General features: G+C 37.8%; 2 protein-coding genes across 3 annotated transcripts in view; one reads left to right on the forward strand and one right to left on the reverse strand.

Annotated features, from left to right (window-relative positions):
- Window positions 1–5,806, forward strand: part of LOC111868767 (7,8-dihydro-8-oxoguanine triphosphatase) — a 12,512-nt gene extending 6,706 nt beyond the window's left edge. For both annotated transcript variants that reach the window (XM_033753160.1, XM_023859720.2), the window contains 3 exons: window positions 1,291–1,445; window positions 1,529–1,674; window positions 3,884–5,806. In XM_033753160.1, the coding sequence (XP_033609051.1) occupies window positions 1,291–1,445; window positions 1,529–1,674; window positions 3,884–4,062 (480 nt within the window). In that variant the 3' untranslated portion in view covers window positions 4,063–5,806. The remainder of the gene's footprint in view (window positions 1–1,290; window positions 1,446–1,528; window positions 1,675–3,883) is intronic.
- LOC111868758 (nuclear pore complex protein Nup85) overlaps window positions 5,615–17,721 on the reverse strand; it is a 22,943-nt gene continuing 10,836 nt past the window's right edge. Inside the window, exons 6-12 of the mRNA XM_023859699.2 lie at window positions 16,681–16,803; window positions 15,716–15,934; window positions 14,300–14,421; window positions 10,873–11,090; window positions 9,801–10,019; window positions 9,044–9,143; window positions 5,615–6,277 (exon numbers count right to left, since the gene is read on the reverse strand). Of these exons, the coding sequence (XP_023715467.1) occupies window positions 5,962–6,277; window positions 9,044–9,143; window positions 9,801–10,019; window positions 10,873–11,090; window positions 14,300–14,421; window positions 15,716–15,934; window positions 16,681–16,803 (1,317 nt within the window). The 3' untranslated portion in view covers window positions 5,615–5,961. The remainder of the gene's footprint in view (window positions 6,278–9,043; window positions 9,144–9,800; window positions 10,020–10,872; window positions 11,091–14,299; window positions 14,422–15,715; window positions 15,935–16,680; window positions 16,804–17,721) is intronic.

Below are 17,721 nucleotides of genomic sequence, written 5' to 3' on the forward strand. Positions count from 1 at the left end.
TTTTTTTTTAAAGTCACGGTCATATTTGAACCACCTTGTATCTAATCCGCCTGTCAACATATCTAATTTATCTGTCCAATCTGGCTAATATATCTAAAATACCTGCCTATCTAATACACCTAATTCTCCAACATACTGTCACAGTTTGGAGAGTAGACATGGTGTTTGGATTGGTAATTAGATTTATTGAACTCTCATACATTGTAACTACTAGTAATTATAATGCTACCACTAATTCATGCACTCCACTCCTCACTACAGCACTTGCTAAGTGCTTGCTTATGACTGTCTCACAACTAACTCTCAACTCTTGTGGTACCGCTAGCCATCACTGACTATTCACTGGCTCTCACTGGCCATAAACTAATGCAAATCAAGTCACAGTCAAAGTCAAAGTTATGTTACAACTGACAGTCAGTCGGCCAGTCTATCTTGGTATTAAGCCCCATTGTGGGCCCAAGACCAAATTTTGTTTACTGTCAGACAGTTGTGGGTTTGTGCATATGGGGTACCCTTTCTGATGGGACGATGGGTCTGTCATTTACAATCGATGTTGGCCCTTTCTAGCGCAGTCATTCTCGGTTCTGAGTCCTGTGGGACTCACGACCATATTTTACTGTCTCAGATTTGAAACTCCCCCAACCTGGAGGGCCAGATCCCCATATTTATATCCCCCAGGAATGGGGTGGCCCAGTTATACCCCCAGGCATTGGGTTTACTATTGCTGCAGATGCTGATGGTAACTCACTATGTAGCCTTGGGTTGGACCATATGTAAAACACTGTTACCAACAGCTCCTTTATTGTTGTGTATTTATTCATTGTTGTGGAAACTTGTTTATCAAGTTGTTACCAAGCAATGGCTATCTTTGTTAGTCATCATGTTACACTATCTAATCTACTTACCTATTATTGAACAAATGCCACTGGTTCACCATCTTACCTATGTAATCTATCTATATATCTAATCTACCTATCTTATCTATTTCATCCATCTATCTATTCTATAATCTATGTTACTATATGTACGTAATTTCACAGTTTGAATGTATGAATATATAAGGGGTGGTCCTTCTTGGCCCTTGCACCATGACCTATAGTGATCTATTGTAATACCATATTTATTTAAGTCTGAACAAAAGGTTACAGCAGTAGAAGACAAAACATTGTCATGAAGTAGAATGAAACAGTTCTTCTATAGTATTATACATATTCAACATAACACACTTGGATAGGACTGTGGACAAAAGGTGGAAATATTACAAACTACCCAACACTGAATTGCTTTTAGATGTCAACCAGTCAAAAAATTTTTACACTTGCCATGGTGCGTAAAACAAATGCTCTTCTCCTTGGACTCAAGAAGAAAGGATTTGGGGAAGGTAAATGGAATGGATTTGGTGGGAAAGTAGAAAAGGATGAGACAATATCTGAAGGTGCTGTCAGGTAATGCATTATCTTATTAACTTCTGGAGGATATTTTTATTCTGAAAATCATGTTCTGATTTTGATCATGTTTAAAATTGCAGAGAGCTTGAAGAAGAAAGTGGCCTTGTTGCAAAATGTCTGACAAAAATTGGAATCCTGGAATTTGAATTTGTTGGTGATCCTGTTTTGTTTGAAGTTCATGTATTTGATGTTACTCAGTATGAAGGCGAACCAGTAGAGACAGAAGGTAATATAAGCACCAACAGAAATAATGGAATTTAGGCATACCAGTTTTCAGTGCACATATAAGTAATAACAGAAGTCTGTTGAAAAAATGGATTTCACATGTGTCAGGCTCACAAGATTATGATATAAGTCATGTATTTTGTAGCTAGAGAGGAAAGCTTACAGATCCTTTTTTGTACCCAGGTATCTACAACCAACATAAATAGGTTTATGGTTGAGAGAAAACTATATCCATATTCTGTCAGAGAAAGAAATGGAGAAAGTTTTTTCCATGCCTTAGCTAAAGGGGTGACCTGTTGATAACCTTTGGGGGTTGTCAATTTACAGAAACTAGCCTGAAATTGTTTATCCTTGTATGATGGGAAGTCATGTTTTAATTCTCATCATGAGAAAATCATAATTCCAAAATATCGTTCTACGTAGGAGATAGCCCATTTCCTGAGCATGCTGAACAGTCAAATTTTCCCATGCCAAGTGGGCAAAGGGAGCCACCAGAAGGGGCAGAAGCAAAATGGTGATGTTGATTGAGAAAGTGGAGGCTCGCGCTGTGATATGGTTCCTACATTTGCAAGGGATGTTTGCCAGGGAGATCCACGACCAGATGACCGCTGTGTATCAGGAAGGTGTACCATCATATGACACAGTGGTCAGGTGGAAGAGGCGCTTTCATTGTGGACAGACAAATCTCGAAGATGAACGCCAAAATGGAAGACCATCTCTCGCTGAGGAACCAGGAATTGTGGCACAGGTGGAAGCTTTGATCCTATCCAATAGGTGCATAACTATTGAAGCTATTGTTCATGGGGTCTGCATTAGCCATGGGTCAGTTTTCAACATCATCCATGGTGAGTCACACATGACAAAGGTCACTGCATGTTGGGTGCCATGATTGTTGACACCAGTTCAAAAACAGCAACAGATGGATGTGACTTTTGCAGTTATATCGAAACAAAATTTTTCGACCACCTGATCACAATGGATGAATGTTGGGTGTATCATTATGACCCTGAAACAAAGGAAATGAGGACAAATCCCAGCTGTCAACAGGAAAGGTGATGTCGAATGTGTTCTGGGATCAGGAGGGTGTCATCATGACTGACTATGTGCAAAAGGGTGTCACCATCACTGGCGAGTACTACTGGAACCTTCTGAGAAAATTACGGAAGGAAATCAAGAAAAATCAACGCAGAATGCTGGGAAAAGGTGTGCGACTTCTTCACAACAACACATCAGCTCATGCTGCTCATGCTATGACACTTGCTGTCAGTTTGGGATATGAAATTCTCCCCCATCCACCCACCATACTCACCAGTCCTGGCACTGAGTGACTTCTGCCTCTTTCCATGGCTAAAGAAGGCACTTCATGGTAAGCAATTCCAAGATGATGATATTTCTGCAGTGAACTTCCTAAACAGTCAAAATGAGACTTTCTATGATCAAGGTATCCAGCAGCTAATGCATCATTGGGGAAAATGTGTGGCCTTGCAGGGGGCATATGTAGAGGACTAACTCGCATACAATTTCTTGCACCTGTGTCTGCTTCTTCTGGGTGATAATTAAAATTTTTATGACTTTCCAATGTACATTCTTTTCAAGAAATAGTTGTGTTAAGCATGACATCCTGTCAGTAGCATTCATTCATTCATTCATTCATCAGTAATCTGTCAAGATGACAGGTCCACAGTCTCTTCCAAAACAGTTCCTCCACTTGATGCGATCTAGAGCTTTCTCCTTCACATGAAACATCTCGCATACATGGTATCTCTGGTTTTGGAAAGAGACTATCCAGGAAAAGTGATAATGTGGTAGTTTTTCCATTTGCTTTCCACATCGCAGTACAATAGGCGTTCAAACCACTCTGGTCACGCCTGTTGCTATACGAACTTGAACCATCTCGAGCATTATTTACTCTGTGCTTCAAGTCGCTGCTGATGACGCTGCTTCCGGCATCAGTTTTTGGTGTCTCTCTTCGTCTGATGCCTACCCTTTGACCTGTCCAGCAAGGGAGGCCCTGNGTGTCTGTTTCTTCTGGGTGATAATTAAAATTTTTACTACTTTCCAATGTACATTCTTTTCAGGAAATAGTTGTGTTAAGCATGACATCCTGTCAGTAGCATAACAGACTACTGATGGTATTTGAAACCTAAGTTGGGGTGGGAAGGAGAGTTCATACAATGTCAATTTAACCATGTCTTGATGATTTATTCCAGAGATGAAGCCACAGTGGTTCCCTGAAGATGGTATTCCATATGAGAAGATGTGGCCAGATGACATATTATGGTATCCCTTATATTTAAAGGGCATTAAATTTAGGGGTCATTTCCTGTACCAAGGCTATGACACCATTTTGAACTATACTCTAACACAAATGGATCATCTGCCATCATAAGCAGCAGCTTGGGGAAGTTTCTGTCACAATGGAGGCATTTGCAGACAGACTGCACATCTCTCAGTGCTCTGTAATATACCATTTATTGAACCATTGTTATGGTTTTGAATTTTGTAAGACTGCAACCATTCTTTCTGGACATTTCATTTGACAGGAGGTGGGTTTGTGGGTCCAGTCTTGATCCTAGAAGAATTTCTCTCCTTTTTGCTGAAACTACATTATCTTATAAAGCATGCCTTGAATCACTGATGTATCACCCTTTTGTTTACAAATTTAGAAAAGAAATGTGTTGTTTGCACATGTTAAAAGAATTTCATACAAAAACTGTATATATTATCCATTTTGTGAGGAAGGGAATAAAGAAAGAATCCCTTAAAAATTGTGGTTTCTGAGTTCTTCCCACTACTCCTGGATTTAATACAGCTAAATAAACAGGTAATTAGGATGAATGCAGAAGCACCCTTACCTCTTACAACATAGAGATATGGAAAGCCAAATGATCTTCACAGAGAACGTTCTGCCAGGAGATCAAAGACATATTAGGAAGCGTAAGAATCATGAAAATCATGACCAATAACATCAGCACTAACAGATTCCATGATGGGATTTCACAGCAAATAAAGAAACCTAGGGAAGTTACATCAGGTATACATCCTACATTTTGGATTGATTGAGAAGACAGCTAGAGAATGTAACAATTAGTCCTATGTTCATAGAAATGCAAAATAAGCAATTAAATGGCAATTAATACTGTGATGGGATATCTAAAAATCCAAAAACTTCAGAACATGGAAATGTAGAAATACCAGAGATGTCCATTTAGTTGGCAACAAAACCCCAAATTCCAGGCAACCACATACATATACAAGAGTCAAGGTACTGTAAAGAACAGAATTGCCTAAACAGTCTGTTGCAAGGTGATAAGGTGACATAATAACACCAGGCAAATCACTGTTCTGGTACAAGCCCACTACCTCAGTGCAACAAGGGTGCAAAGCAAGAGAAATAAGCCAAGCAGAGCTGAACAGCTGACCATAAACCCCTCTAAATGCTTGTACACAGTTACAATAAGATGAACTAGTGCCACATAAATCAATTTCCTACCAGGAACCATGGCATAGTCATCATGTTACAATACCTTTAAACCATTTAAATCGGCAGCACCTGATGTAATCTTGCCCATCCTTTCTCATCACAATGGAGCATTTCATTCTCCACTCTGTTGTAGGTTTAAAGATATGTTACAGTGGCCCAGAGACAGGTAAGCCAAGCCAGTGTGTGCAAACTATACCAGAACAGGGCATACAGATGAGTCTCCTATAATTTTTATTGAAAACATTGGAGAATATAGTAAACATACAGAAGGGGAGGGGAATTATCAGTTAACCAGCTGCACCTATTCTCATCATTGTCACCAAAATTGACCTGTTAAGAGTAATTCGGTATCCAAGGAAAATTTCTTGGTGGAGTAAAGAGATGAGTGCATTTAGCTTAAAACTAGATGGCTACTGATACTATGCACCAGGTAAGACTAATAAAAACATGTTTAAAGGATGTTCTATAATCATATTCTGGAAAACAAACAGTACAATATCAAAATTGTAAAAAATTAATACTACAATACTGACTGGGCAAATATCAAGGCCCATTCATGTGTACCATGCAATATGAAAACAGATATAATTTTCAGACAACTCCTGCCATTAGCACTGCAACACTCAAGCTTAGTGTGTTCATAAATATACAACAGAATGATCAAGGTTGACCAGCTCTACCCACCATTTGCTTTGTCTCCTCTTCATTGGAAGGCAGTACATACAGCATAAACGTTTGTGAAAGCAATGCACTGTACGCATTACCAAAAATATAATACAAAATCAAGAGTTTCTTCCTTGCCATTCAAGACCTGAGGCACAAATTCATTTGTGCTGAATCCATAAGACATCCTTCATGATTAAGAGACCTTGCTAAGTTACGTGCCAAAGCCAATCGAATCAGCTTCACCTTTTCTTCCACAAGACTATTTGCATCAAGTGACTGATCTTGTATTGTTGTCAGCTTGTCACTCCCTAGTGTGCCTCCAATGTCTGAATTCTGTCCTTCCCCAAGAAGTTCCTCCATGGCATTCAGTAATTCATATGTGTCTTCAGATGTGAGAACAATGTCATTTGATTCCAGAAGTGGTAATGCATCTGTCAGGAGAGTCATCCAAAAGCTGGAAAACAAAATGTTAGTTGTCTAATCACTTACTACCATATTTTATTTTTTGGAGTTGGAGGAATTAAGAGCAAACATGATTTTAGTGAGATCGGGTGAGAAGCTGAAGTGTGCAAAACCAAGCAGAAACAGATACTAGTGTACATGGTGCATCACACAGAAACATTCTTAAGAATGAAATATGTCTCCTTGTGATTACTGTGAAACAGGGCAAACCCAGTTCAATATTTGGACTTGCCTTTCTAAGGTGGAAGTATTCTGGATTCTAATTTGTGTTAATCCAAGTCTGAGAGCAAAACAGGCATTTAGGTGATGGCATAAATAGAAGGCTAACACATACCCAATCCATCTGTACTTGTGATACTTTTGAACTGAAGGAAAAGGCTACCCTTGTTTTAAACTTAGAAAGCAGTAGAAGAATACTGGCACTAGAAATTTTGGTATAGGCCAGAAACAAGCATCCTGTTTTTATACAGTGTCATGTAATAGGAAAGATCTAAGCTGAAACATGTACCAGATAATGGTTCTAGCCCTCAGAAATTCTAACTTTTGATCAGCCAATGCTCTGGCCTACTTTTCATTTCATCTCATTATTACTGTCATTCAACAATCCATACATACAGGTATTACAACCATTTGGATAGGGAAATTGTGGCAATATTCCAGTATTATCCTCGACAGACTAATAATAACCATCAAAATCTTAGTCAGTGTAGTTGGTAGTATGACTGTGACTTTGACCAGACATTTCCCAAATAAGCAGTGTAATCACAAAAGAACGAACATGGCTGCTATTGAGAAATTTACTATGCCAACAAAAATCACTGTCACCATCAATTTTTTAATTTTCAATACACAGAATCTTGCATAAAAGTGGGCCTTTCTCCTGGCACTTCTGCAACTATGAGTGATTCTCACACAGCTGTGGTTTTTTCTGTATCTACGGTACTTCCAATTTTGCTTCACAAGCACGCACGCAGACACTCTCTCTTTCTCCCCCCCCCCATGTCGTGCAAGCATACAGCCATTCTAATATGTGACTGAAAAACATCAGTCATCACCTAAAAATGTTAAGTACATTGTAATAGTAGCAAGACGATGTTTCAGAACTGTGCTCAGCATTATTTAACGGCCAATGAGAAATGTCCCTCATGTGACATCACTGAACTTCTCTTCGATCCACAAGCTGGCTTCCCTGTACATCGTGTCATGTCTTTAGTAAACAGGAGTTGAAGATGTTTCATTGAGTATGCTGCACACTGTTAGAAAGTGTTCACTCTTAATTACGGTAAAAGGTAAAGTTATCCTTGTGCTTAAGCCATGAAGAAGTATGCGGAAGTGGACATATAGGACCAAGTATTCTTGACATCAGTACTAGTTGGAGGTGAGAGGTCAGCTTCATGCCCCAGCTGCTTTACACCTGAGGAAAGAGGGCCTGGTATCCATTGGATATGAGCTGGGTGGGTCCCAGAACCACTCTGGACAATGTGGAGAGGAGAAAAATCTTGCCCCTACTGGGACTCAAACTCTGACCCTTCAGCCATCCAGCCCACAGTCAGTCGCTATTCCAGCTCATTCCTAATTATGGTAACAGAATGAAAATGCTTAAACATGAATATGAAGCCTAAAGTAACACATCTCTATGAAGTAAGCAGCTCATCAAACAGTGAAGTAGGCAGGTGGAAAGGAGTTTCAATTTCAATTTTAAAGGGTTCTGACACTGATGTATTACACTCAAGACTCCTTAGTTTCTGGACTTTGATCATCATCTAATATTTTAAAGGAACGCAATATTTTCGAAACTGGATCTATGTCCATCCTCAGGTGAAAGGGTGGGGAGATATCTGCTCTGTTGGGTCTGTTAGACAGAGCTAATCTCAATCACCTAACTCAGCAGATGCCTCTCCAAGTCTTGGACGCTGTTCACCATTCTGAAGAACAAAGACAAGTCATAACTATTCTGTTTGTAAGAAGACCAGTGACATAAACAAATGTGCAAGAATGATTTGAATCCATTCTCTTCAAGCAGTTCTGACAGGAAAGATTAGCTGCCATACCAACTGATGGACCAATAAATAAGGCAAAAGCCAACCATTTCATGGCATGCTTAAAAACAGAATTTTCAGTGTTCTGAAGGAAAACTTTACCATTTCAAAGTGAAAAAGAGAGACCTTATTATGCATAAAGGCCAGGTCACTTAAGTCCATTTAGAAAAAACCCATAATATTCTGAACATATATGTATGTATGAGTCACATCACAAAAATGAACTTTGTGCGCTGCAAGCAAGCATGCAACATATAGTGACGTGGATTATTGTTTCAGAAGGATGTCCCCTAATAAGCAGTCAGGGTGAGTACAAAAAGTTATGTCAGTGTGAGAAAATCTGTAACTTCTTGTTTCACAAAATGTCAAAGACATCTAGAATGTGAATTATACTCTATTTTGATATCTCAGTGACAACCATTTTAGGAAAGCAAAAATGCTGCAGAGCCAGTGTTATTTGTTTTAAATCTTTCTGCCTTACCATAATATATATCCTTAGAATTTTGGAGATATTTAAGATTATGTATGTCAACCATTTGTAGATATTACAAGTATTTGTCAGAATAAGGATTTTCTTTTAATTTTATAAATTCTTATTATATGGAGGTTGTGTTGTATATTTAACCTCTCCAGTTGTAAGATATGCTTCACTAAGGCTTTATTTTACAACTTATGAAAAACTGTAAGTTTATACTTTTTATTTAATTATCCCCACTAACCTTTTTGGAGCTAGTCTGGAAGCAAGAAGTGACACAAGTAATACAGCTGCATCTCGAAACTCTCCAGCCTGATACAGCTGATGAAATTCACAGTACTTCCCTGCAGATGAACATACAAATGTAATTAAGAGGGACTATTAATCAGAATGAGAATTTTTTTACTAACTTCACCTACAAGCGGTGGGTGCTCGATTAGTATAGTTCGCTTGTGGACTAGAACCACGAAGTCTGTGTGATACAAATTCTTAGGAAATTGTATGAAAATAAGAAGTGAGTAATTTAGAATATTATGTAATGTGGCACATGATTTGAGCAGGTCATTCAGCATTAATAAGACAGTGAAATCTATGAAGTTATGTTTAACTGGACATATGGCTATGAAGGAGAAGACTAGGACTGCATATGCTAATAAACCTCTTGGAAACCGTCCACTTGGAAGATCAAACTATACATGGAAGCATAATATTAAAATATATGATATGAAATGTTCTGAGGATTGGCGGTAGATTCAACTAGCTTATCCATGCTTAACTGCAGAATTTAGTGTCAGTGGTGATGAAACTTTGGTTCTGATAACAAAGTGCTAATTTGTCCCTTAACTGGCAATATATACAGAGGCTGATGGCCAGCAGAGTAACTTAAAGTGAACTAACAGGCATACACATAAAAAAAATAATACACTGTTCCAAACAAACAAGTTGCATTATGAAATTTTTGAAAACACACAGGATCCAACCTTGTGTGTCACTTTACCTACCTAAAAATGTGAGTCTATCGCTGACAAGCATACAAGAGCCAAGGTTGTCAAGAAGATCCAATGAATGGAATTTTCCTTCTTGGTTGTACAATTCAAGGAATTTATTGGCCAGGTATGTAGCGAAACCAGCATCCTGTGATCGCAACGCCCAGGTTAATGCATTGCCCAGACGATGCTGCTGATAGGAACGCATTCCCATAATCTTGCAGATGCTTGCAACTGAAATATTGATGCAAATGTGGTTCTATACCTTTCAATTTATTTCCTTACACTGTTTCTATAAAGCCAAGGCTTATTAAAATCATAATAAAATGCTGTATCTTCCATTCAGAATGCTGCAAACATTTGAAGCCACATATCATTAATCAAGACTTGGAACATATTCAAACATCAAACACATTTTTCAGTTCACTATTTTATTTCAGCATTATAAATAATTTCTAGTAAGATTAGGCAGCTTATCTTTTATATATATTTATACTGCTAGTTTTTGCATGCATTTTCATATACTTCAGTACAATAATTAACAAGTTTTATCATGTCCAAATTCATGAGAAAATAATGCATTTCATACAAATTGTGCTTCTCTTAATATTTATAACGAACAAGGTAAATACATCTTTAGCAAATGGACTTTGGTTACACAGACAGATGCTTACAGTTTTTGAACTTTATTTGTTATTTATATTAATGCTTTGACACACTCAAGATTCAGTTATATTAAAATTGTATGTTCCTATGATAGATTAAATCATTTACACATAAAAATTATTAAGTTACAACTATCGATGACAGGGCTTTTAGTTATGTTATTCAAGGTTTACTTCTTATATCAAGTGTTAATTAATACACCTCTTAATTTATTTCATGAATGGCACTTATACCTACTTTTGAACTTCTCTGTATTTGGTTTTGGCTGTTCACAGAATAGAGTTCATTTAAATGGAAGGTTCCAACTAGATTATTTGTCAATTATGTCCCAAGCTAGATTGTTCTACAAACTTTTAATACACAATATCTGACAGAAAAATTACATTCACTATTCTGACAGGATATTTCAGCATAAGCTCACCAATGTGATGCAAGTCCCTCTCACGAGCCACTTGGATAATCTTGAGTGCTCGTGTCTCAGAACCAAGAGGCAGTGTGAGGAGGAGAGCTTCTATGCGGGCACGTCCTTCTGCTGAACAATAATCTAGGTAGTTGATGCCAACTTGCCAAAGAGAGCGATGAGACATCAGCAATGTCCCATAGTCGAGAAGCAGTTGCTCACGTAAATCCATGGCCGAACTGTTAAGAATTGTCTTGTGAACCATAAAATATACAACAAACTACAACTTTCACACACCAAAGAATGTTATTTAATGTACCCAAAACTTTGGAGGAACCTGTCAGATGGATATTGTTCATGAGAAGTTACAGCCTAAAAATGCTTTCAGTATCTCAGTGAGCTGAACACTTTATCTTGGAAATCATATGCCAAATGTGGTTTTCGGTAACTCACTGATCCACAAATGACTGGCTATGGACTGGATGGCCGAGGGGTAGGATTTTGAGTCCCAGCTCTTTCCCCGGGGATAAAGCGACCGGGGCGTGAAGCTGACCACTCACCTCAAACTAGTGCTGAGGTCAAGAAAATATGGATCTATACATTCATTCTCCCCTACACCTTCATGGTGCAGTGCTTAATTAGACAAGTATAGGGGCAACTTTATCATTTTACTGATCCAAAAATTGTCTTTAGGAACACTGTCTTACAGTCATTAAATTCTGATGATTAATGGATGGGGCAAGGAAAAACTGAAAAAGATGTACAAAATTTGAATGAAGAAATAGTGTGGAAATGGTATTTGGAAAAAAAAAAATAGAAACTACTGGGAGAGGGGAATATAAAAACATGCTTTAGCAGGCAGTGGAATACAGTGAGGGGTTCAGTAGCTCAGTTGAAGGCTATTACTAGGGAGAGTCAGTAAATAGGTGACAAATGGAAGTAAAACAACTGTAATGGATGTAATAGGGGTTCTACATGTATCACAAGGTAGCAGCACAGTCCAGCTTCATGACAGTTTAGGTAGCAGACACATATGCACATGTTCAGAGGCTGGCTTCAGTACTCAAAATGGCGACCGAGCTTGAGGAGTTTTCTACTAAAGAGCAGTGTTGTGTTGTGCATTTTTTGTGGGTAAAAGGACTAAATGCAGAGGATATTCATAAAGAAACGGTTCTGTTTATGTTGGTAAATGTCTGTCATGTAAAGCGGTTCACAGCTGGGTTAAGAAATTCTCTCAAGAATGTTTCAAAGCCACAGATGATGCCCAACCAGGTTGCCCTGTTGAGATTGTGACAGAAGCAACTGTGCGGTGGGACAACAGTCCAAAGACTCTGTGCTGTGGGTTCTGACACAGCAGTAAAGCAATGGGACAAGTGTATCAATGATGGTAGAGGACATGTCGAGTAATAAACATTTTTTCCAAATTTTAACATCACGTTTTACATTTCATAACCATGTGTGACCTATTTACTGACTCTTCCTTGTATTACTGTGTAGATACATTTCTGAGCATCATAACAGCAAGAAATAAGGGGGTTAATAACATCCATTTATATAAATACACCTTAAGCTTCTTTATGTTTCATACAGTAAGGCAGAAGACGCAACACTTCCCCCCCCCTCATTTTCATCACCCACATGAAATATATAAATAAAAAAGACAACCACAAATGAACAATTAATTGAAAAAGAAGTGAAGTTATTATTACACATAAGAGAGCTCAGGTAGCAGCTATCATACACAGTACGTGGCTTTCCTTTTTCAGAAATAAAAAAGGGCATTAACTTGGAGCAATGCACCTTTAATTGCAGTAAATATTTCAGTAAAGACTTAAATTTTTCTCCTAGTAGAAACAGAATTGCATACAACACATAGATCTGTAAGTACAATGAGTCATGAATACGTTCAATGATGGCTCGTGGCCATCTGAACAGGGAGGCCCAGAACCGAATAATGCGTAACCCCTCACTTCCTCATGTCTATAATTAAGGAGCAAGTAGAAAATTTGTGTAAGTTTATTACTTGCTAAATAGTCCCCCTTTCAGCAAGTATTGGCTTATTTTGTGTTGAAAAGAACATTTTAAAGAAAGGGGCTGTGCCTCCATGGCATGCAGCTGAATACCTTATTCTTCTTGCTAGAAATACAATGTCCTCTTGGGTAAGGGTGGAATTTGAACCCTCCTAGGCTCATTTATGACTATGATGCCCATGCATCAATTGTATAGACAGACTGAAGCTTTTATACTGCAGGTGCTTCAACAGTGATTCATACAATCCTGAACATGCACTGTATCTGCTACTTACAGGATAGGTCAACCGCATTCCTTACGTGCTTCTTTTATGCTCTTTGATAATCATGGCAACAATGATTCTTGCAGCACTGAATCATTTCAAAATCTTGTTTAAATTTAGTTCGACATTTCCTTGCCAACTTCTCTTTTCATGTATGTTAGCTGTTCAGTGGGAGCTGGGATAGTGCAGTTGGTACAGCAACTGGCTATGGGCTGCATGGCCAAGGGGTCAGAAGTCAAGTCCTGGCAGGGGCAAGATTTTTGTCCTCTCCCATCCTGATCAGTTCTGGGCCCACCCAGCCTCCTATCCCTGGGGGGTAAAGCGGCCAGGGTTTGAAGCTGACCACTCACCTCCCAACTAATGCCATGATCAAGAATACATGGATCTACACATCACTCACCCATATCTTCATGACATAGTACTTAACTAGTTAAAAATAGGGACAACTTTACCTTTTTTCTTTTTTACCTTATTGCAGTTGTTTAGTACCATCACTAAAATTATATTAGTTTCTACTTCTGTAATATCATCTTTGAAATTACTGCTAATACTACATAGGCTAACATTTATATGGTATTTCTAATTAACCTTCTAATCACAGGCTTGTTGCTCAAAATAAACACACACACTGGTAACATAACCATATTTAACCTCAAACAAAGGACACAAAAAACCTAAAATGATAACATATGCTTCTCTCTCACTCTAGTAAAGAGTTCCTGCTGTGGAAGGGAGAACAAGAGAAGAGACATGAATATATATAAAATTCTATGAAGGCCAGATGGATCATCAACACAAGAGACTTACAAGGGAAAGGAATGACATTTGACTTCCAGGGAAAAGTGAGCTAAGGCTACAGCAATGCAGGGTGGCCCATGAATTTCTAGCAACCTAAGCAACTTCCCTGTGGATTTTGGACAACCTTCTTCTGCCATACAAAATGTACACAAATCATAAATCTATCAAAATACTTCTTATCAGATACTAAATACAAACAAATCAGAAATCCAGCTCACTACTTTTCTGTGCACTGAGGCATCAAATGTTGGTAAGAACCAGCCCCTTTGGCACCTGTTTGCAGTTAAGATAATCTTATGAAGTGATAATGTGATATCTGGAAGTATCCACAGCATTTCACTTATGAAGGCAACTAACCTGGCTGTCTGGCTACTTTGATGATTGTCAAGAATCTTAAGACAACCACAATGGTGCAGTAGATCTGTAAGATGAGCTGCAAACCAGCCATTTTCTGATGTCTGTTCAATCAATCTAATCACCTGGAATCATTACCATAAAAATATTACTAAACAGCAGTGGAAAAGGGTAATCCAAGCAGAGTATCTTTCTTATGCGGCTGCGTGCGTTGTATTGAATACAACGCACACAGCCCTATAAGAAAGACACATCATAAGACACAGTATACACACAATTAAAACATAAGAAGAACGACTCCCATAGTGGATGAATGGTGTTACACACAAGTTTAATATACAACATGTAAGATGATAGATCTTAACAAGTTTTAATATATACATTTTATTACTGAACAACGATGAACACACATTTTATATCATATTATAAATGGACGCTTGATGGCAGGCAGTGCAATGGTTTAATATGATTGATACACCTGAGGATGGCAGAATGATGCCGAAACATGTAGTGTGAAGTGACAAGTGAAATTGTATGCACTAAAAGACAGTAAATATATACACATTATGAATAGAAGAACTGTTGGGAGAGGTATTTTCAGTGTAGACCATGCCAAGGCTACATAGTGAACAGCAGCTGTGATTACAAGGGAATCATGAGACAGAAGTGAGAAGAGTAGGAAGTTGGTGTAAGATGGTTAGCAGCCTGGGAGTTAGTAGTCAGACAGCTGCCAGCCAGTAAGGATATGAATATAGAAGCTGAGGAAGCTACAGTGTTGGGTACCATTACCAGTGACAAGCAGTCAAGCCACAGCAGACTTAGAAGACTTGGTGCATGCTGTAGTAAACTGTAGTGTGTGAATTTGGGATAGTGCTATAGTTACTTGTAGTTATGATCTGTAAGTGGGTAATAAATCCAACTACCAATCCAAACACTTTCTACAGTAACATTCTTATCATGTAACAATATATTTTATAAATAATGAAATTAACACCAACAGTCTAGAACTGTTTAAGAAAATGCAACTTAAATTCAAAGTAAAAATGTTTACATAACAGAAAATTGTCTCTTTATTAAAGTGAAGGATACTTAAAATGACAAAAAGTTTTTGGTCAAAAGCAAGCTTAACAGACACTACACATTTGTGGAATTTGATATGAAAGCATGTGTATGATCTCCCAGCACCTCTGCACTTCTGGTCTCATATCCTTAAAACTTCAAGCAGGTCTGCTCCAAATCAATTATCATTATGAACTACCATATCACTTGGTCAGCTGGTTTCAAAATGCTATTAAACCTAATCTGCTCATGATTTAATTCATTCATTCATTCACCAAAATATCTGTATATTTTTTTCAACACAGAGTGGGGTGTTCTATGGTAGTAAATAATGCTGACCTCAGTACTGAGAAAGATTACCTGATGTAGGTCAGATTCCATCAGAGCAACCAGGATGAGGTCACTGTGTTTCAGTCTTGAAATACCACCAAATTTAGCAATGCACTGGTGAGCATGATAACTGAGGTCAAATGATTTCACAGTTGGTTCTGTGTACAGTAACCATGATGCCATGAACTGGTACCATGTTCCACACTGATCCTTCACTTCCAGAAATGCTTCTGCATTACCTACCATAAGCTGAAACAGACATGGCATCCCTTAAGTATTCTATCCTGTGTTCTTGCATTCCTTCCATGAAGCAAATAAAACTGTAACAAAAAATTGGGGAAGATTTGTCTGCATATTTCATCTCCAGTACTACTAATATTTGCAAGAGAGTTGGAAGCAACAAAAAAAAAGAAATCTGACTCATGTAGAATTTGATCCCACTGCCACTTGCAAACACATGCCCAGCACACTAACTCAATAAATAATTACATTATATTGTTGGATTATAAACCGACATTACAAAAGTTTAATATTAATAATAAGATTCATAAACTTGAGAGTCTATATAACAGGAAAGTATGATTCATGAGGTGTACAGAATTCCTTGCTAACTTTTATTTATTTTTTTTTCTGTGGCGCTACAGCCCCAATTTGGGCCTAGGCCTACCTCCATGAAACTCTCCATTTCACTTCGGTTTACTAGATCTTACACATTCGGTAGCACTCCTTGGGCGAGTGATGAGCTCATCGCAAGGCCTCTACCTGTAGACAAACACAGAAAAACGCACACAAACATCAATGCCCTGAGTGGGATTCGAACCCACGATCCCGGCTTCCGAGCGAGCGAAAACAGTGCATGCCTTAGACCACTCGGCTACCGTGACCGGCTTGCTAACTTTTATAGTCACATATTACAAAATACAACTAGATGAAAAAATAGGTTTTTGTGTTAATCTGGGCTTTGAATATAACTCTCTGATGAATAAATCCCATACTTTCATTATAAACTCTAGTTCTTTCCTGGATGCAAATGTTCCAGCTTGAAGTTTACATGCAGCTTCATTCTGCCAGCCCTTCCACCTCATATTGAATTCTGTCAGTGATATACCTCCAAACACCTAAAGAACACAAATAAAGAATTACAATAATTTGCATACTAAACATACCAGTATATTCTATATTATAAACAACATTAAGAAACACAATCTACCAAATTATTTTTCATAATAATAATTATATCTGACAAACCTATCAACAGTTTTCATGTTAGTGTTTCTACACTTCATTAAAATTCAATAAAACTTAGACCAACAAATTGTTTTCAAAATAATAGCAGCTAATCTTTATTTGAAGATCAGTTAATCTGTACACATATTTTAATACTCATGAAACTGAAACAAGTCTAACAACATCTGTAGATTCAAAAAGACAAGACACTTTGCCACATATACCCTCTATATGACTTGTTTGGGAGCGAATGTGTGATGAGATTTGCTAATTCTTACCAGCAGCACTCACTCAGTTATGAGCACACATAAAAGTACACTTTCTCAGGCTTTGCAGATAAAGTTACAACATACACTCATGTAAGTTACACATTTTTAAACAAAAATTTGTGTTTGAAGTTTGTAATGTACAAAGTACTAATAATTGTTCACAATATAATTCTACAATAATAGGTTGAGGTTAAGGAAATTACAGGCCCATAATAAAGAGAATAAGATGAGTATGTGTGAAAATAACTGTGATTTCCATTCTTTTCCATGTAATTTACAGGTATCACTTTGAGCTGGGCAGTGCACCTGTTATATTTTCTTGTGTTTGATACACTTTCAAATTGCATTTATTGCTGCTAATTTACATGCATCTGTGAGTTTCAAATTTTTGACACTGAATCAAGAAAAGATATCTCAATTTTAGTGGTTCAAACATTGATTCTGGGTCTAAAATTGTAAGAATTCTCCGATAATTGCTTCTGCTTTCTGCAGCAGCATGTGAAATAACCAATTCATCAGAATTATAACAGTTTGCTACTC

This window comes from Cryptotermes secundus, unplaced genomic scaffold, assembly GCF_002891405.2.
Source record: "Cryptotermes secundus unplaced genomic scaffold, Csec_1.0 scaffold174, whole genome shotgun sequence".
In the NCBI taxonomy this organism is placed as follows: domain Eukaryota; kingdom Metazoa; phylum Arthropoda; class Insecta; order Blattodea; family Kalotermitidae; genus Cryptotermes; species Cryptotermes secundus.